Below are 26,908 nucleotides of genomic sequence, written 5' to 3' on the forward strand. Positions count from 1 at the left end.
AAATCAAATTGATTTATATAGCTGATATCTCAAAGTTCTGTACAGAAACTCAGCCTAAAACCCCAAACAGCAAGCAATGCAGGTGTAGAAGCACAGTGGCTAGGAAAAACTCCCCAGAAAGGCCAAAACCTAGCAAGAAACCTAGAGGAACCAGGCAATTTCTTTATCTATTTTATTTTTTTACCTTTATTTAACTAGGCAAGTCAGTTAAGAACAAATTCTTATTTTCAATTACGGCCTAGGAACAGCTATGAGGGGTGGTCAGTCCTCTTCTGGCTGTGCCGGGTGGAGATTATAATAGAACACGGCCAAGATGTTCAAATATTCATAAATGACCAGCATGGTCAAATAATAATAATCACAGTAGTTGTCGAGGGTGCAACAAGTCAGCACCTCAGGAGTAAATGTCAGTTGGCTTTTCATAGCCGATCATTGAGAGTATCTCTACCACTCCTGCATACTAAAGAGTTGAAAACAGCAGGTCTGGGACAAGGTAGCACGTCTGGTGAACAGGTCAGGGTCCCATAGCCGCAGGCAGAACAGTTGAAACTGGAGCAGCAGCACGGCCAGGTGGACTGGGGACAGCAAGGAGTCATCATGCCAGGTAGTCCTGAGGCATGGTCCTAGGGCTCAGGTCCTCCAAGAGAGAAAAAGAGAGAATTAGAGAAAGCATACTTAAATTCACACAGGACACCTGATAAGACCTATATAGATATAAAATATATACAGATATAAAAGACTGACCCTAGCCCCCCGACACATAAATACTGCAGCATAAGTACTGGAGGCTGAGACCGGAGGGGTCAGGAGACACTGTGGCCCCATCCGATGATACCCCCGGACAGGGCCAAACAGGCAGAAAATAACCACACCCACTTTGCCAAAGAACAGCCCCCACACCACTAGAGGGATATCTTCAACCACCAACTTACCATCCTGAGACCAGGCCAAGTATAGCCCACAAAGATCTCTACCACGGCACAACCCAAGGGGGGCGCCAACCCAGACAGGAAGACCACGTCAGTGACTCACCCCTCTTAGGGAACGCATGGAAGAGCAGTGACTCAGCCCCTGTAATAGGGTTGACAGCAAGGGCGGTTCGTTGCTCCAGTGCCTTTCCGTTCACCTTCACACTCCTGGGCCAGACTACACTCAATCATATGGGGGCGGCAGGGTAGCCTAGTGGGGCGGCAGGGTAGCCTAGTGGTTAGAGCGTTGTATTAGTAACCGGAAGGTTGCAAGTTCAAATCCCCGAGCTGACAAGGTACAAATCTGTCGTTCTGCCCCTGAACAGGCAGTTAACCCACTGTTCCTAGGCCGTCATTGAAAATAAGAATTTGTTCTTAACTGACTTGCCTGGTTAAATAAAGGTAAAATTTAAAAATATGACCCACTGAAGAGATGAGTCTTCAGTAAAGACTTAAAGGTTGAGACCGAGTCTGAGTCTCTCACATGGATAGGCAGACCATTGCATAAAAATGGAGCTCTATAGGAGAAAGCCCTGCCTCCAGCTGTTTGCTTAGAAATTCTAGGGACAATTAGGAGGCCTGCGTCTTGTGACCGTAGCGTACATTTACCAGGTCATTTACCACCTTCACAAGTGCAGTCTCAGTGCTATGATGGAGTCTAAAACCAGACTGAAGCATTTCATATACATTGTTTGTCTTCAGGAAGGCAGTGAGTTGCTGCACAACAGCCTTTTCATTTTTTTTTGAGAGGAATGGGAGATTCGATATAGGCCAATAGTTTTTTATATTTTCTGGGTCAAGTTTTGGCTTTTTCAAGAGAGGCTTTATTACTGCCAGTTTTAGTGAGTTTGATACACATCCGGTGGATACAGAGCCATTTATTATGTTCAACATAGGAGGGCCAAGCACAGGAAGCAGCTCTTTCAGCAGTTTAGTTGGAATAGGGTCCAGTATGCAACTTGAAGGTTTAGAGGCCATGATTATTTTCATCATTGTGTCAAGAGATATAGTACTAAAACCCTTGAGTGTCTCCCTTGATCCTAGGTCCTGGCAGAGTTGTGCAAACTCAGGACAACTGAGCTTTGGAGGAATATGCAGATTTAAAGAGGAGTCCGTAATTTGCTTTCTAATGATCATGATCTTTTCCTCAAAGAAGTTGATGAATTTATACTGCTGAAGTGAAAGCCATCCTCTCTTGGGGAATGCTGCTTTTTAGTTAGCTTTGCGACAGTATCAAAAATTCATTTTGGATTGTTCTTATTTTCCTCAATTAAGTTAGAAATATAGGATGATCGAGCAGCAGTAAGGGCTCTTCGGTACTGTCTTTCCAAGCTAGTCGGAAGACTTCCAGTTTGGTGTGGCGCCATTTCCGTTCCAATTTTCTGGAAGCGTCCTTCAGAGCTCGGGTATTTTCTGTATACCAGGGAGCTAGTTTCTTATGACAAATGTTTTTAGGGGTGCGACTGCATCTCGGGTATTGCGCAAGTTTAAATTGAGTTAGGTGGTTAACTGATTTTTGTTCTCTGACGTCCTTGGTAGGCAGAGGGAGTCTGGAAGGGCATCATGGAATCTTTGGGTTGTCTGAGAATTTATAGCACGATTTTTGATGATCCTTGGTTGGGGTCTGAGCAGATTATTTGTTGCAATAGTCCAGGATTATGAGGAAAAACATTAAGATCCACAACATTTATTCCATGGGACAAAACTAGGTCCAGAGTATGACTGTGGCAGTGAGTAGGTTCCGGAGACATGTTGGAAAAAACCCACTGTCAATGATGCTCCGAAAGCCTTTTCCATGTGAATATTAAAGTCACCAAAAATTTGAATATTATCTGCTATGAGTACAAGGTCCGATAGAAATTCAGGGAACTCAGTGAGGAATGCTGTATATGGCCCAGGAGGCCTGTAAACAGTAGCTATAAAAAGTGATCGAGTAGGCTGCATAGATTTCATGACTAGAAGTCTTTCTTTTTTTTTTTGTAAATTGAAATTTGCTATCGTAAATGTTAGCAACACCTCCATCCCGCCTATGCGGGATGCGCAGGGGATATGGTAACCAGGAGGCGAGGCCTCATTTAACACAGTAAATTAATCAGGCTTAAGCCATGTTTCAGTCAGGCCAATCACATCAAGATTATAATCAGTGATTAGATAATTGACTATAACTGCCTTGGAAGTGAGGGATCTAACATATACACATACACCCGGATAACTCTCTACGTCTTCTCCATCTCCTCCAGCTCTAATCTCTCCCACAGAGCCCTGCCACTGCCTCTCATTGCTAACGGGGCCTATCTCTGTCCATGGGGATCTCGTTAGCTTTAGCTCTCACTGACGCACAGCTTATACCGGGCCCAGTTGAGACTATGATGAAGCTGCCTCTTGCTATCACAGACCTTTATCGATGTTAGGGTATTGTAGAATAAGGAGAAGGGAACTTTTTCCCCACCAGGTCAGCAGTTATAATGTCTGGATGATGCAGTGGATTGGTAGTCCGCTGTTGACTATTGAGGGATTTATATGGCAAGCAATACCCTGATATCATTAACTCATTCTGGCCCAGGCAGCACTGTTCATACAGTCAGGGGTGTGACACAAGGATTCCTAGACCAGGAGTCTCCAACATTTTTCTAGCATGAGGGCTACTTTAAAAGAATGAACAGCTGCGAGCGACGAAGCATATTCTTCTCTTCTTCTCTCCCCTGCAACTCTTCCCTGGCTCCTTAGTGTACAAGAGAAAGTAGTGCAGTTCTGTCAATATACCTGGTAAAATAATGGTTATTAAACAACTAAGGGGGTTCCTTAAATATATTTTTTTCTTCCAAATTGTTACAATTTTTTTCTCTTATTTTTCTTGGTTTTAGATTTATTTTGCTTTTCACACTCAAAATTACAATTGTTCATAGAAAAACAACGAAATTGTCCATGTCAAGGCATAAAATGGGGAATGGAAACGCTTTAGGAAGTAAATCTAAGCAAAGAGATGTAGTCAATCCACTAATACTAAACATGTGCATTTAACATAAAAACAAGTATAATAATAAGGTTTTTGTGAGCTATGGGGACGCCATTTTAAATGGCCATAGGAACGACTGACGCCAGTGTGGCACTGGCCAGAATCATCTAATTGTCTGTGGTATTGACTTTGCTTCTAATACACCATGTATGTACGTGGAGTGTGACTCGAAGAGCGTGTTTAGGTGCTGACAACGAAGATGGCAACAACAAGTAGTAATTCAAACATTAACTGTATAACGCCAGGCTGTATGAATTGGCTCCCAAAAAAAGGTCCCTCGGTAAACTACCATCGGCTTCCCAAGGACACACAACTTTTGAAGAAGTGGCTCCATGTCCGGAAGAGGAAGGACGTCCCAGCTCGAGCTAGCAGGACCTGCAGACAGCACATCGCGGAGGCAGACTTCTCGACGAAGGGCACTTTTGATGCGGCAACCGGGAGTTTCTGAATGGAAAGGAGTCATAAGCCTATGTTGAAGCCCTCTGCTTGCGCCTCCATTTGAAATTGAGGGTTCTGGTGTAGGGGTTTCCGGCCGTCCATCAACATCGCCGACTTTGGAGTCAAGCAAAAGCGACTGAACGGAGGAGGCAATGGAGTCAGGGGTAACGTTTAACCAGGCATGTCTGTTGTTGACGAGGCTAGCGTTAGACGTCACTGGACAACTTTGTTGTAACTCTAGTTGATGATAACTGGCTAACGTTAATTGTGTCTCAAGTGTTTTGTGTAACACCCTCACGGCAAATAACATTTGCAAGCAACTAACGTTAAACTGCAACTAAAATTAGAACACAGTTTATCAGTGTACTGCTGTTATTAGATAACGTTAGTTACTGTAGCTAGCTTCCACCTCAGATAGTCAAGTACTGTAATACATTTTGTTGACAGATTTGTTTTTGTAATGTTTTGTTAGCTCCACCTCATTTAGCTAGACTGAAGTTGACATAGCTAATGTTTGCTGAAAAATAAATAAATGTCCCTGTTTTTGCTGTGTGTGTGTTGACAATATACAAGACAGGTAGCTAGCAAATGGCTACCCAGACTATTTGCAAATGTTTTCATCCTGGAGGAAATGCAGGAGGCAGAGGAGGTACATGCAAATGCTAGTTTATGCAGTGATTCTTGAATATAACTATAGCCTAATTGTTTTCTACCAACAGGAAAGAACAGTTAGTACAACCTACAAACCTCACCCCTGGGTGCCAGAGTGTTCCTGTGCTGTGGTGGAGAAGAGGTCCTTGGGGCCCAGCTAAATTGCGCTCACGACCATCAGTACAACCGAGTCCTGCCCCTAAATGCCACAGATGGAGCTGACGGAGAGTGAGATCAGTGAAAACCATAACTCTGTATGGACCAGAGAGCTCAGGATCACAGTGCGAGCCGAGATATACTATCGATCACTTTGGGGGAAGCTGGTGTTCCGAAAATGAAGAAGGAGCAGGCCATTCAACAGCGAATTCAAAGATACACCCATCCATAAAGGGAATCGGAGTGGAATTGTTTTTCCACAGATTTTTAATAAAATAAAATAAAAACAATTTCGTTGGATGTGTACCTTGTCCCTGTCCTGCTGTTTTGACTCTCTCTCGACCTATAAATGCTTAGCTATGAAAAGACAACTGACATTTGCTCTGAGTTGTTGAACTGCTGCACCCTCTATAACCACTGTGGTAATTATTTTGATGTTTTAAAAGGGGCTTTTGTAAATGTATTTGATTGTTTGCTGTGCTGGATGTCTGAGTGATTGGACATTTTTATAGTATCTGTAACATATTTGGGTGTGTATTTAATCTGCATCTTAACTTCTTAAAGTGGCAATCAGCAGTAGAAACAAAGTCTCCCTGCTTCTCTTTCGGCAAAAGCTGAGGGATGGGGCTGGAGAAATGTAACCACTCTCAAAAGCAAGGACTGACCATCCATTATCAAAATTGTAATCATTTTCTATGATCTGTTTTCACTACCATGTTCGCTTTGGATAAAGGCGTCTGCTAAATGGCATATTATTAAAGTCTACTTTGACTCAGCCAACTAGCTTCCCCGTGTAGTTACCATTCCTTTCCAATAGATGGCAGCCAAAGCTAGTTGAAGTCACTACTCTAGCGACAGGGAGACGGGATTAGTGCACACTGAAAGTAGTTTTTATCTTCAAAGCAACTTTATCTGGTTACGCTTGAACCTGTTGTTATAGTGGACAAGCTAACTAATACTATTTTTACATAATGCACAGGCATGAGGTCTATGTCTTAGGCCAGGCTAGATTTACGCTGCGGTCAAAGGCACTGCATCTCAGTGCTAGAGGCGTCACTACAGACCCTGGTTTGATTCCAGGCAGTATCACAACAGGCCGTGATCTGGAGTCCCATAGGGCAGCGCACAATTGTCCCAGTGTTGTCCGTGTTAGGGCTTGGCTGGGGTAGGCACGTATTGTAAATAAGAATTTGTTCTTAACTGACTTGCCTAGTTAAATAATGGTAAAATAAATAAATTTGCTTCTGGCTATGGGCTCCTTAAACGGAACCCAAACCGGCTGCGCGCCATCATGCATAAATGTATTTTGTCCCCCCACACCAAACGCGATCACGACACGCAGGTTAAAATATCAAAACAAACTCTGAACCGAATATATTCATTTGGGGACAGGTCGAAAAGCATTAAACATTTATGGCAATTCAGCTAGCTAGCTTGCACTTGCTAGCTAATTTGTCCTATTTAGCTAGCTTGCTGTTGCTAGCTAATTTGTCCTGGGATATAAACATTGAGTTGTTATTTTACCTGAAATGCACAAGGTCCTGTACGCCACCAATTAATCCACACATAAAATGGTCAACCGACTCGTTTCTAGTCATCAAGCCTCCTTCCAGGCTTTTTCTTCTCTTGACTTTATATTGCGATTGGCAACTTTAATAAATTAGGTGCATTACCCCCACTGGCCTCGTTCGTCTTTCAGTCACCCACATGGGTATAACCAATGAGGAGATGGCACGTGGATACCTGTTTCTATAAACCAATGAGATGGGAGAGGCAGGACTTGCAGCGCGATCTGCTTCAGAAATAGAACTGACTTCTATTTTAGTCCTTGGCAACGCAGGCGCGTGCATTAATTGAATAATATAGATTTAGAAATGTATTTTGCGACGTGAGTGGTTTAGTCAGCCTGTTATGGAAGAAACGACACACACAGGGATGAGACGCAGTACACCTCAACCAGTTCTCCCTTGTGCCCATAGGATGAACTGGCAATAAACTGCCAGCCTGTATGCTCTGCAAACAAAATCATAAGACAAGTTATCTGATACCGAAACTAAATCACTATGTATTTATAATGAGCCACGCTCCATTATTGGTTAGCGAGTTTAAACATCGTTACAGGAGACTGATTATATATATTGAGCTCCTACCCACTACTGATATTAACCTTAAACAATTTATAGTCATAATAATCTACCAGGTAAGCATAACATTTAATTGAGAGGTTTTTGGGGGAATTATTTCTGTTAACCCACATGATTAGCTGGCTAAACACAGAGTGATGGAAATAATTAGCAGTGTTGTGCTGAGAAATGCCAGCCAGTCGTGTAATTCATGCTAACTCAGTTTCTGACCCCCCCCCCCCCAGGAGAGCAGAGTCCCAACGTGTCGCTGATGCAGAGAATGTCGGACATGTTGTCCCGCTGGTTTGAGGAGGCCAGCGAGGCCCAGGGCAGCCGGGGGACCACACGCCCTCAGACACGCCCTACAGGTGAGACACTGGGACAGGGTTGTGGTTGGCCCGTTGCCACAGATCTATGATTAGACCTTATTTATTTATTTGGGCTGCTATTTCTGGAGCCGAGTTTGCACCAGTGTTTTGTTCATGAAAGGCAAAAATACAATTCAAAACAACAGATTAGAACTTTATAAAAAGACATGCTTCAGAAAAGAAAATAAACACATATTTCCTGCATCTCCTCCAGGCACTCTTCCTCGCATAGAGGGGGCCCCCACCATCCCAACACTCCCTACCATACCCCCTCCACAAGCTGCCAGAGCCCTAGAGGGCTCTGTGGAAATGGAGGCCTCCGCCGTCAACCCTGTACCTGTTCCCATCTCCAAGTCCACCTCTTCCTCAGGGTCATCGTCAACGGTTACAGCACATCCTCCATCAACCTCCTCATCCATGGAAAGCTCGGTGCTTCCCTCATGCGCCCTCACCTCCACCCCAGATTCAGAGCAGAGGAGTCAGGCAGACACGGCTGTGACCTCCACGCCAACACCCACACCCACCGCAGAGGCCACACTGTCTGGTAAGGGTCACGTAGAGAGAACACACACATACACTGAGGACTGAAATCAAAACCAACATTTTAGCTCTCCAGTCCACTAAGATGCCATTTTCCCATAAGAGGGCCTAGTAATTGTCATCGTATTTGATTTGAGGAGAGCCAACAGGTGGTTCACAGTTAGAGTTCTGAAGGGAGTCTTTAAACGTTTACCAGTAAACTACCAGAATGTTCAAGTATAAATGACCAAAGTTAGATTAGATTGTCAAAGATATTCTGTTAATTATCTAAATTCCTGAAGATTCCTCTGGATTTTGTAAATTACCGGTTGCTTTCCAACCCTACTCACGGTAAACTGCCACTAGCAGACCATAACGTGTGTGTGTGCGCAGACTGTGTGTGTGCGTGTGCGCAGACTGTGCGTGTGCGCAGACTGTGTGTGTGGAAGCTGTACCACTCAAGCAGCTGCCTTACCCTCTCCTACTGTTTCCTGTATTTTCCTTTATTGCCTCTCCTCCTCTTCTTCCTTGTCTCTCTCGTCTATCCACCTCTCTGTCCCTCTCCACCTCTCTGTCCCTGTCGTCTCTCTGTCCCTGTCGTCTCTCTGTAAATGTCCCTGTTGTCTCTCTGTCTCTGTCCCTGTCGTCTCTGTCCCTGTCTCTCTATCCGTCTGTCCATCCACCCCTCTGTCCATCCACCCCTCTGTCCCTCTCCACCTCTCTGTCCCTGTCGTCTCACTGTCTCTGTCCCTGTTGTCCCTCTGTCCCTCTGGTCCCTCCACCCCTCTGTCCCTCCACCCCTCTGTCCCTCCACCCCTCTGTCCCTCTGTCCCTCTCGTCCCTCCACCCCTCTGTCCCTCTCGTCCCTCCACCCCTCTGTCCCTCTCGTCCACCCACCCCTCTGTCCCTCTCGTCCCTCTGTCCCTCTGTCCCTCTCCCCTCCACCCCTCTGTCCCTCCACCCCTCTGTCCCTCTCGTCTCTCCACCCCTCTGTCCCTCTCGTCTCTCCACCCCTCTGTCCCGCTCGTCTCTCCACCCCTCTGTCCCTCTCGTCCCTCCACCCCTCTGTCCCCCACCCCTCTGTCCCTCTCGTCTCTCCACCTCTGTCTCTCTCTCTGTCCCTCTCGTCTATCTACCTTTGTCAGAGTACGGCCCTCATCGGCTGCCAGTAAGTTTAGTGTGTAGGCGCTTGCAGCGGCTGCTCCTGTTGGCCGACCCCCCAGGACAGAGTCAATCCTCTTCCTCCACCGCAGGCACTGAGAGCCAATCACAGGGGGCTGTTGCTGCTGCCACCAAGATGGCCCCCCCTACAGGTTACAGTCACTACCCCATTGCTGACTACAAATTATCTATAACTGGGCTAATAACTCACTAACTAGCAAAGGATATGTACAAATGTGCACACGTGTTTACATGCAGGTCTTGCTTTGATCTCAAAACAAGGGCATTTACTCACAACCGCTCATGCTGTAAAAGCAGTCCAGTTCAAAGTGAATGGCACAGATCCATATATGGCAATGGTCTATTTGCATATTGGCCTACTGCAGCTCTGATTGGCTATGGCGCACCGGTTTGTGTAGAGTACTGGCTGAATCGTGCGTGTCAATGTAATAGAATCATACTCTGATTCGTTCTGCATACAACAAAATCTCTTGCATACTAAGTCTTGCATAGTTAGTTTTGTTTCGGTATGTTGCATTGAAAATTACTAATATTGCATTGATTCGATCACAATTCCCACAGTAAAGGAAAATGTTGATAGTGTTCACTCAACTTTCTAGAGTTTTCCCTGTTAAGTTCTTCTCTGCGCCAGCTGATTTCTTCTGCGTGGCAGTCATGGGGGAGCTGTGCTCCCACTCATCCACGCAGCTTAGAGAGGACATTGCTCCTGTCCCCACACCATACTCTCTTTTACCTCTTCTACCCAACTCAGCACTGCCTCTAGCCAAATTCCATATACCCCTCAGACTTTTCAAATTTACTACAAGCTCCACTCTGTTGAGCTACCGTCACTCCCATATCAGCTAAAAGTAGAATGTCATCATGTTTTAGTCATGGATAATAAGCACAGATCTCGCAGCTGTTGTTACCAGTAGCCTGGAATCACTAGTTATTACTTCTAAACATATTCAATTGTGGGAGGGATTCTAATAGGGATATCTTTGGTTGGTTTATTGTTTGAACAGTCACTGAGATTATATTAGTTTATTAATGCAAAATAGGCTATTTTGATGCATAGCCTATACAATTGAAGTCGGAAGTTCAGGTCCAGGTTACAAAGTGGCTCGGTGACTCGTGTTTGCATCTCAATGTGAAAAAAACTGTTTGCATGTTCTTCACAAAGAGGGCAACAGATGCTACTGAGCGAGGTGTCTATGTGTCAGGGGAAAAGCTCCAGGTGGTATCTGATTTTCAGTACCTTGGCATCATACTTGATTCCAACCTCTCTTTTAAAAAGCAATGTGAAAAAGGTAATTCAAATAACCAAGTTCAACCTAGCTAATTTCCGATTTATACGAAATTGTTTGACTACAGAGGTAGCAAAACTGGACTTCAAATCTATGATACTCATTTCTCAGTGCAGTTGCAAACCGTAGTCTGGTTTTGGAGCAGGGGCTTGGTGAGCGGCCTTTCAGGTTATGTCGATATAGGACTTGTTTTACTGTGGATATAGTTACTTTTGTACCTGTTTCCTCCAGCATCTTCACAAGGTCTATTGCTGTTGTTCTTGGAATGATTTGCTCTTTTTGCACCAAAGTATGTTCATCTCTAGGAGACAGAACGCGTCTCCTTCCTGAGTGGTATGACGGCTGCGTGGTCCCATGGTGTTTATACTTGCGCACTATTGTTTGTACAGAAGAACGTGGTACCTTCAGACGTTTGGAAATTGCTCCCAAGGATGAACCAGACTAGTGGAGGTCTACAACTTTTGTTCTGAGGTCTTGGCTGATTTCTTTTGATTTTCGCATGATGTGAAGCAAAGAGAGAGGCACTGAGTTTGAAGGTAGGCCTTGAAATCCATCCACAGGTACACCTCCAATTGACTCAAATGATGTCAATTAGCCCATCAGAAGCTTCTAAAGCTATGACATCATTTTCTGGAATTGTTTAAAGGCACAGTCAACTTAGTGTATGTAAACTTCTGACCCACTGGAATTGTTATACAGTGAATTATAAGTGAAATAATCTGTCTGTAAACAATTTTTGGAAAAATGACTTGTCATGGGCAAAGTAGATGTCCTAACCGACTTGCCAAAACTATAGTTTGTTGAAAAACGAGTTTTAATGACTCCAACCGAAGTGTATGTAAACTTCTGACTTCAACTGTAGATCAGGTCAAGGAACCAAGCAAGGTTCATTTCCTACACAAACCATGCCCCCACGGCTACGGAAGGATGATACGGCATGTTTTCACAGGGGTACGTCGAATGTCGGAGCACACAAAAAGGAGCCGCCCCTTTTGTGACGAAAAACAGCACTGCACTACGCTCCGTCGGCTCCGTTTTGCATATTCTGTTTACGCCTCTTTAACTGTCACACACATACACAAACCCCCTTCCACCAAACATACACATCCCCACCACCCCCCTCCTCTTTCTGCTTGGTTAGTCCTGCCTGTAGCTCCCCTGTATTGTGTGGCAGTGAGGTAGTTGGCTGTGCAACACTGCTTCTGCAACCCCTTGGCATCAGCAGCAGTATGAAGGGGTTGTCTATGTAATATATTGAAGACTATGGATGGTTATGACTATGGTTAAGATTATATGTAAAATGGCGCCGGAAGAAATGTCAGCAGTTTTACGGGCGCCCAACCAGTTGTGCTGTTATGTGGGGGGGGGGGGTGGGGGTTCGTGTAATTTGTAACTTATTTTGTACATAATGTTTCTGGAACTATATCTTATGGCAAAAAAGAGCTTCTGGATATCAGGCCAGCGTTCACTCACCTTGGATTAGACAAAGACGCACAGGACATTCTCCGAACACCCGACAAGGCCAACATCCCAGTTATTTGCAAGAGGAAGAGACGCAGGTACAGGGGACACAGAGCGGGATGCCTCGTTAGGATCCGCAGAAGGCGAGTGGGAAAGCTGCCGTTACCGTCAATATTACTCGCCAACATGCAATCATTGGACAATAAATGAGACGAGAATACGATCACGAATATCCTACCAACGGGACATCAAAAACTGTAATATTTTATGTTTCACGGAATTGTGGCATGGATATTCAGCTAGTGGGATATACGCTGCACCGGCAGGATAGAACAGCACACTCCGAGGGGGGCGGTCATATTTGTAAACAACAGCTGGTGCACGAAATCTAAGGAAGTCTCTAGATTTTGCTCGCCTAAAGTAGAGTATCTTGTGATAAATTGCAGACCACACTACTTGCCTAGAGAGTTTTCAGCTATACTTTTTGTGGCTGTTTATTTACCACCATAGATGGATGCTGGGACTAAGACGGCACTCAGTCCGCTGTATAAGGAAATAAGCAAATAGGAAACAGCTCACCCAGAGACTTTAATGCAGGGTAACTTAAATCAGTTCTACCTCATTTCTATCAACATGTTAAATGTGCAACCAGAGAGAGAGAAATTCTAGATCACCTTTACTCCACACACAGAGCTCTCCCTCGCCGTCCATTTGGTAAATCCGACCACAATTCTATCCTCCTGATTCCTGCTTACAAGCAAAAACTAAAGCAGGAAGCACCGGTGACTCGGTCTATAAGAAAGTGGTCAGATGAAGCAGATGCTAAACTACAGGATTGTTTTGCAATCACAGACTGGAACATGTTCCGGGATTCTTCCGATGGCACTGAGGAGTACACGCATCAGATGTCGTCCCCACAGGGACTGTACGTACATACCCCAACCAGAAGCCATGGATTACAGGCAACATTCGTACTGAGCTAAAAGGTAGAGCTTCCGCTTTCAAGGTGCGCGACTCTAACCCGGAAGCTTATAAGAAATCCCGCTATGCCCTCCGACAAACCATCACACAGGCAAAGCGTCAATACACGGCTAAGATTGAATCGTACTACACCGGCTCCGAAGCTCATCTTATGTGGCAGGGATTGCAAACTGTTACAGACAACAAAGGGATGCACAGCCGCGAGCTTCCCAGTGACACGAGCCTACCGGACGAGCTAAATCACTTCTATGCTCGCTTCGAGGCAAGCAACACTGAGGCATGCGTGAGAGCTTCAGCTGTTCCAGGCGACTGTTATCACGCTCTTCGTAGCCGACGTGAGTAAGAACTGTTAAACAGGTCAACATTCACAAGGCTGCGGGGCCAAACAGATTACCAGGACATGTGCTCCGGGCATTTGCTGACCAACTGGCAGGTGTCTTTACTGACATTTTCAACCTGTCCCTGATTTGAGTCTGCAATACCAACATGTTTCAAGCAGACCACCATAATCCCTGTGCCCAAGAACATGAAGGCAACCTGCCTGAATGACTACAGATGCATAGCACTCATGTCCGTAGCCATGAAGTGTTTTGAAAGGCTGGTAAGGGCTCACATCAACACCATTATCCCAGAAACCCTAGACCCTCTCCAATTTGCACACTGCCCAAACAGATCCACAGATGATGCAATCTCTATTGCACCCCACATTGCCCTTTCCCACCTGGACAAATGGAACACCTATGTGAGAATGCTATTACTGACTACAGCTCGGGGTTCAACACCATAGTACCCTCAAAGCTCATCACTAAGCTAAGGATCCTGGGACTAAACATCTCCCTCTGCAACTGGATCCTGGACTTCCTGACGGGCCGCCCCCAGGTGGTGAGGGTAGGTAGCAACACATCTGCCATGCTGATCCTCAACACTGGAGCCCCCCAGGGGTGCGTGCTCAGTCCCCTCCTGTACTCCCTGTTCACTAATGACTGCATGGCCAGGCACGACTCCAACACCATTATTAAGTTTGCAGACGACACAACAGTGGTAGGCCTGATCACCGACAATGACGAGACAGCCTACAGGGAGGAGGTCAGAGACCTGGCCCCTTGGTGCCAGAATAACAACCTATCCCTCAACGTAACCAAGACAAAGAAGATGATTGTGGACTACAGGAAAAGGACGACTGAGCACGCCCCCATTCAACGCAGCAGGTTGAGTTACATAACTTTATGAAATACATGAAATAAGTATGCAATTGTCGTGTTATTTGTTCACTCAGGTTCCCTTTATCTCATTTTAGGTTTTGGTTGAAGATTTGATAACACATTCGGTATCAAAAATATGCAAAAGTAGAGAATTTGAAAGGGGGCAAATACTTTTCCACAGCACTGTACAGGCACAGACAGACATAATGTAAGTGGCTACAATGAGTCAGTTTTGTATGTTGTCTCCCATTTTTCATATGTATTGTTTGTACCTGAACATGTAAGCTTCAGTATTGGCGCGAAGCCTCGTCAGGCCTGTGACATCTGGCTTTTCTGTAGAGACTGATGAAGCTACTATGAACACACCAATTGGTATTTCATATATTCGCTTCACGAAACACTCGTAATGTGGATGTATGTAGCGTGAGTTGCAGTGGAATGCACTGGCATCAGACCATGTGACATTGTGGTGGGAATCAATTCATATATCAATCTATCTCTCACTAACAGCTTTCTTTGGAAGTCTATTCATCTAGTTTGAGGTGGAGTGAATGGTTTGCCAATGATGAATTTCTGCATGATGCCCTTTTTGTGGTCGCTGGTTACTGGTCACACAAGGTGACAGATGTTTGTGCATTACACAGGCCCTTGGTCAGTGTGGTTGGCCACTGGCACTACCCCATGGTCAACATAGTTGGTATCAGCTCAACACACGTGCAGTGAGTGGGTGTTCGTATTACTATGAGGTCCATCCTTGTTCCATGACTTCCTTTCAAAAGGCTGAGTGAGACAACTTGAGATGCCTGAAAAAGTTGAACTACTGTGTAAATCTTCTGTTGTTATCGAACTATGAATTGCGAGTGTGATATCTTTTGTGTTTTAGCACTGTACGTGTGGCGCCAAGTCCCGTATGTGTTCCATCTCCCACAAGCTTTTTGTAGTGAAATTGCTGTTCTTTTTCCATATCAATATCAACCTTGAGATGTTCTTCCCAGTGTTACAACAAACAACACTGTCTGTTCAGCTGTGTTTAATTCTTTTTCCTGCTTGGCCTTGGTCCACTTTAAGCTGCGTTTTGACTTGAGCTTTGATCTTTGACCTCTATGTGACCTGAGCATGATCGTATGAACCCTGGTGTGACCCTCTGTGCCCGTTGTTTAGTGAGTCTTATTTGTGTTCCAGATTCTCCCTCGTCTGTGGTTAACAAACAGCTGGGATCCATGACTCTGGATGAGCAGCAGGGTGCGTCTCCTCTCCTCCCTTTCCCTCCTTCCCTTCTCTCTCTTTTTCTCTCTCACTCTCATTCTATCCCTATAGTCTCTTATCTCTCTTTCTCTCCTTTTTCTTTCTGTTCTTTTGTATCTCTGTCTTCCTCTGGCCTTTCTCTCTGTCGTCTGTGTGGCATAAAAAAATTATATAATAATTTGCATGAGACTTCTGGTGTGCCTTCTTGTCCCGCCACCATCTTTACCATGAGACTTCCGGCTTGCCACTTGCCACTCCACCAGCTTTACCTGAGTGCATGTTTACTAGGCATGCATTCCAGTCCCTTTTGGCCAACCGAGTCCCCAGGGCGGAGACTCGTGTCAGCTATTTTCTCCAAGGCTCTCTTGTTGCGACTGTAGGTTGAGATAATGTTAGGTAATTCCTCAGCCCTTAAGTATTGATTTTATTTTGGACCGGTAACATAATCCAGGGCCGTATATATGAACGGACACACAGGGCCCCTGGGCTCCAAACCTGGCCCTGATGCAATCTTGCTGCCCTCCTGGCTTTTCACTCAGTCACAGCCGTGCTGTAGATCATCTCGCGTTCAAACTGTTCCCTCTCAATGCGATCGTCTCCTGTATTGGCTTTTTTTTTTTTTTACAGAACAACGCAATAGGCCCTAGGATGACAGTGACATTCCAAACTGCTTTGTGATGAACTTGTTGCGTGTGGTGGTAGTTCGAGAGGCTTGCATTTAATCCCTGTATCTTTGTGGTGTCCCCTCTCACCTGTGTGACGTTTTGGTTTGAATCTGGGTCAAATACTGGCAAATACTCAAGGGGTGCGCTTGGTTTAGCTTTGATTTAGCTTCACGCTCCCATTTCTTCTATTGTCACCATTGTGATGGGCAACTTAAATCTAACCAAGTGCACCTCACGCTTTTTGAAAGTATATGAATCACTGTATGTATTGCTGCTGTGGATTGATGGATAGCAATTCCTCTCTTCCTCTGTATGGAATGAAACTTGAAAACTTTCACAGAAACTTTCTTGTGTAACACAGTTAGTAGGAGGTGAGGGTACAATGGAGTACAGCCTTTTTTTGCATTGCCATTGGCCTACCTAAAACAATGAATCATGTTACCATCGCATTAGATTGTCCTGTATATTAAAAAACAAAACTGTGTACCTTTCTTATAAAATATAATCTATTTGACAATGTTTTTAGCTAGCATAACTACAGACTACATTATGCAAAGTGCTAACACTGAAATGGAATACAAAGTCTTTTTATCTATTTGCAAAATTAGTATTAGTCTCTACACACTATTTCAAAAGAAACTAATCTATATTGTTTTGTCCGCAATTCTGAAGTGTACTGTAACACCTAACATGGAAACACAACAATGAATAACTCTGTTGAAAATGTATAGTCGCGAGTAGGGTTGCAAAATTCCACACAATGTTCAATAAATTTCCTGGTTTTCCAGAAATTCTGGTTAGAGGATTCTGTATTTCCTGCTTATTGCCTCCTAATTCTGGGAATCTTCCAACCAGGATTTCGGAAAAATAACTGAATTTATTGAAAGTTCCTGGAATTTTTGCAACCCTAATCACTATAGTGGTTTTTATTTTGGTAACCAGGCAACACTATTGTCATATACTCTATATTATGCAAAAATCTCTCTTTCTTCTTCCATTTATTCCTTTCATTCTCTCTCATTCTCTCTGTCTGTCTGTCTGTCTGTCTGTCTGTCTGTCTGTCTGTCTGTCTGTGTCTGTCTGTCTGTCTGTCTCTATCTGTCTGTGTCTCTCTGTGTGTGTGTGTGTTCTCCCTCTCAGGAGCATCAGAAGCTGTGAGTGCTGGAGCGAGTTCGGTCAAAGTGAAAACTCTGTCTGCGTCTGCCAGTGTAACTGGCACCTCGTCTGGGTCCGGGGCACCCAGCAGCAGTACTGGACCTGGAGGTAGCCGAGCCAGCACGGCAGAACCCATCCTGAGTCTACACTACAGCACTGAGGGAACCACCACCAGCACCATCAAACTGGACTTCACCGACGAGTGGTGAGCGTGCGACTCCGACTACACTACTTAGAAAACCAGAAAGCACAATTTCACACAATTCAAACTTTAGGAGGTGGTTTTTACAGACCCAGATTAAGCCTGCTGCTGGACTAAAAGGCACACTCAATGGAGATTCTTAATGGAGAGCAGAATACTGAACATCGAGGGAAACCAACCCTTGATGTTCCCAGATTTTTACTCATCAAATGAATATTCACAAATTGAAATCAAGTGTCTCATCTTGGTGATGGAATGTTGTTCTTTGAGACCGACTCTTACCCTCTCTCCTTTGCCCCACCCCCTGTTCTCTACAGGAGCCGCAGAGCTCATAGTTCCAGGGGCAGCGGAGCCTCCAGTTCCAGGGGCAGCGGAGCCTCCAGTTCCAGGGGCAGCGGAGCCTCCAGTGGAGAGTCCAAACCGTCAGAGGCAGCAGGGGCCGCCCAGACCAGGGAAGGGCCCTTGGCAGAGAGCTCTGCCTCAGAGAAGGGTGAGGACAGGAGTGGCCATGATTGTTAGCATTACTGTCCTCTATGGGATTCCATGTGTAGCACTGATCAGGAAAGCGTTATTAGTTCCACTAGTTCTGCCGTATTGCCGACACCTAGACAACTGAGCCTCATACTGACCACATCTCTCTTCCTTCAATACCAGTGGCTGTGTCGGAGCCCTCCGGCCAGAGCAGGTCTGCTGCTTCCCACACAGACCCACTGTGTGAGGCTGGGGGTGCCTCCTTCTCCAGCACCCAGGGCTCCACGCAGGCCCAGGCCACAGCACAAGCCTCCTCTGTGGGGGATTGTGTGACTACCACACCCCTGGCGAGGAACCAGGGTGTGGGTGCGGAGGACACCACTGGGGGGTGCAGGAGAGAGGAGCCTGTGGGGGAGGAGGGGCATGGGGGTCCAGGGGGGCAGGGGGTTCCAACGGGACCAGGAGGACAGGGTCAACCCTCCCGTAGCCACCAGGACTCAGACGACAGTGATGACGATCCAATTCTTATCCCCTCTGCGAGGTACAGAGGAGGACAGGGACAGAGGTACGGACTGCAGCACTACAACACACACAGTATTTTGATATGTTGTTGTTGAGTATCCCATTTAATGTCACATCCTCTGTATATTGCTGTAAGAGAACCTTTTTTCTTGTTCTTTGTGGTCATGTACGTTTAATGATTCTGCTATAAACATAGATCTAATTTCAGAGGATCAGCGGTAGGAGATAGGATGATCAGGTAACGTCTGTGTGTCCACAACTATAATATCTAACCTGCAAGCAGTTGAAGAGCTTTAACTTTCAAAACTACAGCTCCCATGAGTCCAAGCAACCCCCACCTGAGACTCTACTGTAGTCTACAGGATGTGGTGTTTGTAGTTTTCACCAGCAGGACTAAGCCTTGTAGGTGTGATGGGCACTTGTGAAACACTATTCATGTGAGCATGTATATGCATGTGTGTACCACCACCATTCACTAAGAGGAAAGCTATTAGCTACATTATCCCTGGTAGGTACGTACTGATGTCACGAGGGTAACAGGCAACACCAAAGATGCAACAACCAATGAATGAATGAAACCCTTTCAAAGCCGTCAGTAAAATGTAGATTATACTCATTGGTTATATAGCCAGCTTAGACTAAGCTTAGTACCTGACCTACTCATTGTTTACTCACAACACGAGAGAGATAAGAGAAGGAGAGAGAGGAGATCGATATTATCTACAGGGTGAAGTGAAATAAGGACATTGTCTTCTCTACAGTATGTGTAGGGTTGTTGAGGTTGTAGAGGACTGGTGACGGTCAGTTAGCGCGGCATGTGAGTAGTATTTGCAGCTTTGTTGCTGATTTATTTTCCCAAGTGCTGTTTTGGTTGCTTCAGCATCATCGAGGGGTGAACCAGCATGACGCTCAGAATTACATTTCCTCTCTGCAGGTATAGAGTGAAAGATTTTTATTGTCAATACTGTGTATAACGTGTGCTTGTGTGTGTCACAGACGCTCAGCTGCGGCCCGTATCCAGGAACTGTTTCGTCGGAGGAAGGAGAGGAGAGAGATGGAGGAGAGTGAGACCCAAAATATCAGGAGACCCTCAGTCAAAATGGTCTACAAGGGCCACCGCAACTCCAGGACTATGGTACACTAATCTTCACTTCTCGACTTCGGTTACTTCTGGTCGCACGTTTCCAGCTGACTCTAGATCAGCTTCCCCCTACGCCAACCCCTACTGAAAACATAATGTGAAGAGCAACAAACTGATCCTGGGCCAGATGTAGAGAGGGATCCCAGCTGCTGAGCGAACTATCCTCCCGGTTTAATAGAATTAGATAAATATATACACACACACACACAGTGGCGGTTCAAGCTTGTGAACATAGATGTAATTTCAGAGGATCAGTGGTAGGAGGTAGGCTGATCAGGTAAAGTCTGTGTCCACAACTATAACATCTAACCTGCAAGCAGTGCAGTGCTCATTGAATAACTTTGAATAACTTCAATAACTTTGAATAACTTTGAATAACTTCCAAAACTACAGCTCCCATGAGTCCAAAATACTACTGTAGTCTACAGGATGTGGTGTTTGTAGTTTTCACCAGCAGGACTAAGCCTTGTAGGTGTGATGGGCACTTGTGAAACACTATTCATGTGAGCATGTATATGCATGTGTGTACCACCACCATTCACTAAGTGGAAAGCTATTTTAGCTACATTATCCCTGGTAGGTACGTACTGATGTCACGAGGGTAACGGGCAACACCAAAGATGCAACAACCAATGAATGAATGAAACCCTACAAACCCTGGAGAAAAATGTTGATTATACCCATTGGTTATATAGCCAGCTTAGACTAAACTTAGTACCTGACCTTCTCATTGTTTACACACAACAAGAGACTGATAAGAGAAGGAGAGAGAGGAGATTGAGTAGCCACCTTTTGCAGACATAACAACCGAACACACTCGTAGCATTTTTTCTACAATGGAAATCAAATATTGTTCGTAAAGTTCTTCCCAACACTGTTGCAGAAGTTCCCACAAATGTGTTGCACTTGTAGGTTGCTTTACTTTCATCCTTCTGCCCAGTTCCTCCCAAACCAGCTCCATTGGGTTTAAGTCCGGAGACTGTGCTGGCCATTCCGTGATTTGAAGCCTACAGTCTTGTTCTTTTCTTCTAAGGTAGTTGTGACATAGCCTGGAGGTATGTTTTGGGTCATTATCTTGCTGTAGGATGAACCCCTGACCAACTAAGCGTACACCAGAGGGTATTGCATGGCACTGCAAAATGCTGTGGTAGCCATTTTGGTTCAGGGTGCCACTCACTCTCTGCAAGTCGCTGACTCTGGATCTGCAAAAGAGCCCCAGACCATCACGCTTCCTCCTCCATGTTTGACAGTTGGTGTCACACACTGAGGAACCATCCTTTAGCCTACTCGATGGCATACAAAAACCCTGCGTGATGAACCGAAGATTTCAAGTCTTCAGTAGTCCAGTCTTCAGTAGTCCACTGGCGGTGGTTCATGTCCCAGACAAGTCTCTTTTTCTTATTTTGCTTTCTTCAACCAGTGTTAAGCTGTGCTTGAAGTTGTTGTCCTGTGAGCCGCCTACCATGCAAGCTGTTGACTCTCAGAAACGTGTCTTCTGATTCTGTTGTGGCTTTGGCTCTGCCAGACCTCTTCCTGTCAGTTTCCTCCAGTTTCCAAGTGCCTTTTGATGGTGTAAGGGTACTCACTGGACTTGGAACTGGGGGTTGTTGTAAAACTTTTGACCGGTAACGTAAACTAACTCACATTTGTACGGAATGGGGTTAGCGTACGTTAGTATGTATATAAATAAGTTTCAAGACGCTTTGAAAGCATTTATAGTTCCTTTGTCTCCAGTTATTTCTGTGTGCTGTCTGTAGATCAAGGAGTCGTGTTTCTGGGGGAACAACTTTGTGATGAGTGGTTCAGACTGTGGCCACATCTTCATCTGGGACAGACACACGGGTGAGCACCTGATGCTGCTGGAGGCCGACAATCACGTAGTCAACTGTCTCCAGCCGCACCCCTACGACCCCAGTGAGTTACTGTACACTCCAAACACCTTCAACCACACCCCTACCCGCTTACAGCCGCACCCCTACGACCACAGTGAGTTACTGTACACTCCAAACACCTTCAACCACACCCCTACCCGCTTACAGCCGCACCCCTACGACCCCAGTGAGTTACTGTACACTCCAAACACCTTCAACCACACCCCTACCCGCTTACAGCCGCACCTCTATGACCCCAGTGAGTTACACTTCTATATCTAGAGCCACACCTACAGTGTATACACCCACACCTCTGTAACCCCAATGATTAACACACACCTACCCTAGTCTCACCTCTACACCTCAACCACACCCCGGTGAGTTTCTTAGCTACATTTTCAGCCTTGTATAAAGAGCCAATGATGTCACACCTCCTACCCCTTAATTGTCGTACCCTATTGCCAACAGTTTGTCTCCTGTCTGTTCCAGTTCTTGCCTCGTCAGGGATCGACTACGACATTAAGATCTGGTCACCTCTGGAGGCGTCACCATCCTTTAACAGAGTCCTAGCTGATGAGGTATGTTTGCTAAACAATTGATTCAACATTAGTGGCAGACAGCGGGTAGTCTGGGGTTCACTTCTCTGTCTCACCAGTTGAGGGGGTTGGATTCCCCACTGTGTGAGACTTCCGCACAGAGTCTCTGGTCCTCTACAAGAACTCTCACAACAGCTGACTAGAGACACCTTGCCCCAGGAGACCAACCTATCCCTCCCTGCCCTCCTCCCTGTACCGTCCCTCATCACCCTCTCTTCTCCCTTTTTTCACCCCTCCACGTTACCCCTTTCCGTCCTCCCTTACCCTTCAACCGCTCTCACCAGTCTCACTCCCAACTTCCGAGTATGATAGGAATCACATTCTCTTTGATCGTTCTGATTTACTGGTATCATTTGTTGCTTCTGATTTACTGGTATCATTTGCTTTCTTTTACCTTTCTCTCTCAGGTGATCACGCGTAATGAGTTGATGCTTGAGGAGACCAGGAACACCATCACAGTCCCTGCCTCCTTCATGCTGCGAATGCTGGCCTCCCTTAATCACATAAGAACGGGTACACACACACACACACACACTCTCAGTTACATTTTGCTAGTAGTTTTGTGATATTAACTTTCTCTTTCGTGAGTTATTTTTATGGTGTTTTGGAAAGGCAGTTGACTAATGAACCAATAGAAAGTGCATGTGGAAGTATTTATGTTCTTCTTGATGTACTTTGGGACCCTTGAGCCTGCTCTGAGTAAGCCTCTTACCACTTTGAGATTTACTGGTTCACCCACTCAATTTCTAGCCTGGTTGAGTGGGTGTGGGTCTCTGTTCAGCTATGACATTCCACTCCTTGTACTCTGTAATTCGCACAAAATCCAGCTGTATATTCAATGTTGAGATTAACGAAAGGCCAGTCCCTTTGACAATTGACAGAGTACAAGGAGTGAAATGTTAGACTGGTACCCAGACTACTCAATTACCAGCAACCAGTTATGAAACTTACAATGTAGGAAATGGGTTTAGGGTTGCATTCATCAGGCACAAAATGAAAAACTGACTGAAATAGGGACTTGTCAAGTAAGAAATTATGATTTCGTTTTTTTTTCACACACTCACTTTGTTTGTCCTCAGATCGCTTGGAGGGTGACCGCTCAGAAGGTTCTGGACAGGAGAACGAGGATGACCAGTAGCTGCCCGAACACCATTTTATTGGAAAAAGAAAACACCATTTTTCTTTTGCTCTAAAAAGCACTTGAAGATCTTGAGATTTGTACAAGTAGAATATTTCTTTATCTGAGCATTAGTTACATTTTTAGCTCTTCTTTTTTAAGATGACTTTCTTACTGGTGTGTCTGTATGAGAACTGCATTTGAGGAAAAAAGTGTGTGAATGCAAGCGCAAAGCCAGACGTGTGTTTGTGTGTGTGTGTGTGTGTGTATATATATATACAGTTAAAGTTGCAAGTTTACATACACCTTAGCCAAATGCATTTAAACTCAGTTTCACAATTCCTGACATTTAAGCCTAGTAAAAATTCCCTGTCTTAGGTCAGTCACCACTTTATTTTAAGAATGTGAAATGTCAGAATGATAGTGGAGTGATTTATTTCAGCTTTTATTTCTTTCATCACATTCCCAGTGGGTCAGAAGTTTACATGCTACCAAATAGTAATTGAGTGTATTGCCTTTAAATTGTTTAACTTGGGTCAAATGTTTCAGGTAGCTTTCCACAAGCTTCCCACAATAAGTTGGGTGAATTTTGGCCCATTCCTCCTGACAGAGCTGGTGTAACTGAGTCAGGGTGGTAGGCCTCCTTGCTCGCACACGCTTTTTCAGTTCTGCCCATTTTCTATGGGATTGAGGTCAAGACTTTGATGGCCACTCCAATACCTTGACTTTGTTGTCGTAAAGCCATTTTGCCACAACTTTGGAAGTATGTTTGGGGTCATTGTCCATTTGGAAGACCCATTTGTGACCAAGCTTTAACTTCCTGACTGATGTCTTGAGATGTTGATTCAATATATCCACATAATTGTCTTTCCTCATGATGCCATCTATTTTGTGTAGTGCACCAGTCCCTCCTGCAGCAAAGCACCCCCACAACATGATGCTGCCACCCCCGTGTTTCAGGGTTGGGATGGTGTTCTTCGGCTTGCAAGCCTCCCCCTTTTTCCTCCAAGCATAACGATGGTCATTATGGCCAAACAGTTATATTTTTGTTTCATCAGACCAGAGGACATTTCTCCAAAAAGTATGATCTTTGTCCCCATGTGCAGTTGCAAACCTTAGTCTGGCTTTTTTTATGGTGGTTTTGGAGCAGTGGCTTCCTCCTTGCTGAGCGGCCTTTCAGGTTATGTCGATATAGGACTCGTTTTACTGTGGATATAGATACTTTTGTACCTGTTTCCTCCAGCATCTTCACAAAGTCCTCTGCTGTTCTGGGATTGATTTGCACTTTTCGCACCAAAGTACGTTCATCTCTAGGAGACAGAACGCATCTCCTTCCTGAGTGGTATGACGGCTGCGAGGTCCCATGGTGTTTGTACTTGCATACTACTGTTTGTACAGATGAATGTGGTACCTTCAAGCGTTTGGAAATTGCTCTCAAGGATGAACCAGACTTGTGGAGGTTTACAATTTTTTTTTCTGAGGTTCTTGGCTGATTTCTTTTGTTTTTCCCATGATGTCAAGCAACAAGGCACTGAGTTTGAAGGTAGGCCTTGAAATACATCCACAGGTACACCTCCAATTGACTCAAATGATGTCAATTAGCCTAAATCAGAAGCCTCTAAAGCCATGAAATCATTTTCAAGCTGTTTAAAGGCACAGTCAACTTAGTGTATGTAAACTTCTGACCCACTGGAATTGTTATACAGTGAATTATAAGTGAAATAATCTGTCAACAATTGTTGGAAAAATGACTTGTGTCATGCACAAAGTAGATGTCCTAACCGACTTGCCAAAACTATAGTTTGTTAACAAGAAATTTGTGGTGGTTGAAAAACGAGTTTTAATGACTTCAACCTAAGTGTATGTAAACTTCCGACTTCAACTGTATATACGTGCGTGTATATATATATATATGTGTGTGTGTGTATGTATATATATATATATATATATATATATATATACACACACATACAATAAGTGAATATTATTTAGATGACTTGTGTGTGAGGACGTTTAAAAGTGCAATATTATTTTTGTCAGGAGCAAATGAGCTTTGATCAGTGTTAAGGTGTGATTTCTTGTTTGTAGCGCAAGGCTGAGAACTCAAATGTTTATACTGTACTTGCAGTTATGCATGTAAACATAATTATGCTTTAAGTAAACCATTTTGTTGTTGAAAAGGTAGTTCCTCTTTTTGCTGGGTTTGTAAGTATGTTTCAAAGGTATACGTAGAACTCTCATCTTGGCACTGTTGAAGGATCCATCCAACAGTTTAGGGATCCTGAATGTCGCCCAGGTCACAGGACAGATGGCTTGTTTTGGTAGATGTTGGTTGAAGCTTTAACGCGGTATGGCCCCTGTTTACTCTATAATGCGACCCTTCCTTCTATACACTCACACATACTGACACGAAGTCCCTACCATGGCATTCTAAGACATTTAATTGGTTGCGGAGGATTGCAAGACATGGACATGATTCAACTGAATTTGGGAGGCATGTCAAACATTGTTTCCCAGCAAACTAAAACACAGAAGGTTTCTAGTGTGTATAACAAAAAACTTTAATACAACAGTAGAAAAAAGTCAGTGAAAATTAAAAGTTGACAATACCTCAAATTCTGGAGTATTGCTTTGCTCTTACAATGTAGTACCATACTCGGACAGTGACACAGACAAACACAGATATAAATAACTCTGGAGGTAAACCATACTAATACACACCCACATTAGCTAACAGGATCCACAGTTATTCTCTCAGGGTGAGAACTGGTGCTCTATTAAAGTGATTAAGAATGTGTAACGTGTTCGATATGTGATAACCACAGGGTTTGAATATGGGACGGTAACCATAGCCTGGTCTCTGATCAGTATGTGCTTGAAAGCACACAGAGAAGTTAACTAAAGCAGCACATTCAGATTTTGGATCAGGCTAGGTGTACCTCTACAGGGATGTAGAGAGCCCACATGTATTTTTTTATTTGTGTTTATTACCTATTATCTGTTGCCAAGGCAGCAGCTACTCTCCCTGGGGTCTAGCAAAATTAAGGCAGTTTATACCATTTAAAAAAATATATAATACATTCACAGATTTCACAACACACTGTGTGCCCTCAGGCCCCTACACCACCACTACCTCATATCTACAATACAAAAGATGTGTGTGTATAGTGCGTATGTTATTGTGTGTGTCCGTCTATGTTTGTGTTGCTTCACAGTCCCCGCTGTTCCATAAGGTGTATTTTTATATTGTTTTTCAATTTAATTTTACTGCTTGCATCAGATACTTAATGTGGAATAGAGTTCCATGTAGTTATGGCTCTAATGTTGTACTGTGTGCCTCCCATAGTGTGTTCTGGACTTGGGGACTGTGAAGAGACCTCTGGTGGCATGTCTTGTGGGGTATGCATGGGTGTTCTAGCTGTGCTCCAGTTGTTCAAACAGACAGCATGGCGCATTCAACATGTCAATACCTCTCATAAATACAGGTAGTGATGAAGTCTCTCTCCTCCACTTTGAGCCAGGAGAGATTGACATGCATATGATTAATGTTAGCTCTCTGTGTACATCCAAGG

The 26,908-nt window shown here is 44.6% G+C and overlaps 1 protein-coding gene and 1 long non-coding RNA gene across 7 annotated transcripts in view; both read left to right on the forward strand.

The window, feature by feature from the left end:
* The window catches only part of LOC115113323 (DDB1- and CUL4-associated factor 6), a 60,850-nt gene extending 35,330 nt beyond the window's left edge, over positions 1-25,520 (forward strand). Inside the window, exons 9-21 of one of the 6 annotated variants that reach the window (XM_065015598.1) lie at positions 7,598-7,720; positions 7,935-8,264; positions 9,385-9,552; positions 15,534-15,593; positions 17,402-17,621; positions 17,936-18,108; positions 18,273-18,654; positions 18,808-18,849; positions 19,608-19,746; positions 21,510-21,666; positions 22,113-22,201; positions 22,627-22,732; positions 23,299-25,520. In XM_065015598.1, the coding sequence (XP_064871670.1) occupies positions 7,598-7,720; positions 7,935-8,264; positions 9,385-9,552; positions 15,534-15,593; positions 17,402-17,621; positions 17,936-18,108; positions 18,273-18,654; positions 18,808-18,849; positions 19,608-19,746; positions 21,510-21,666; positions 22,113-22,201; positions 22,627-22,732; positions 23,299-23,357 (2,048 nt within the window). In that variant the 3' untranslated portion in view covers positions 23,358-25,520. The remainder of the gene's footprint in view (positions 1-7,597; positions 7,721-7,934; positions 8,265-9,384; positions 9,553-15,533; positions 15,594-17,401; positions 17,622-17,935; positions 18,109-18,272; positions 18,655-18,807; positions 18,850-19,607; positions 19,747-21,509; positions 21,667-22,112; positions 22,202-22,626; positions 22,733-23,298) is intronic. The other 5 variants (XM_065015606.1, XM_065015613.1, XM_065015618.1 and 2 more) reach the window with 5 other exon arrangements.
* On the forward strand, positions 4,499-5,519 carry LOC115113351 (uncharacterized). Its single transcript, XR_003861105.2, has 2 exons — positions 4,499-4,586; positions 5,142-5,519. It is a non-coding gene; the product is annotated as an uncharacterized LOC115113351 (long non-coding RNA).
* Positions 25,521-26,908: the final 1,388 nt, after the last annotated feature.

The sequence above is a fragment of the Oncorhynchus nerka genome, linkage group LG3, assembly GCF_034236695.1.
Source record: "Oncorhynchus nerka isolate Pitt River linkage group LG3, Oner_Uvic_2.0, whole genome shotgun sequence".
In the NCBI taxonomy this organism is placed as follows: Eukaryota; Metazoa; Chordata; class Actinopteri; order Salmoniformes; family Salmonidae; genus Oncorhynchus; species Oncorhynchus nerka.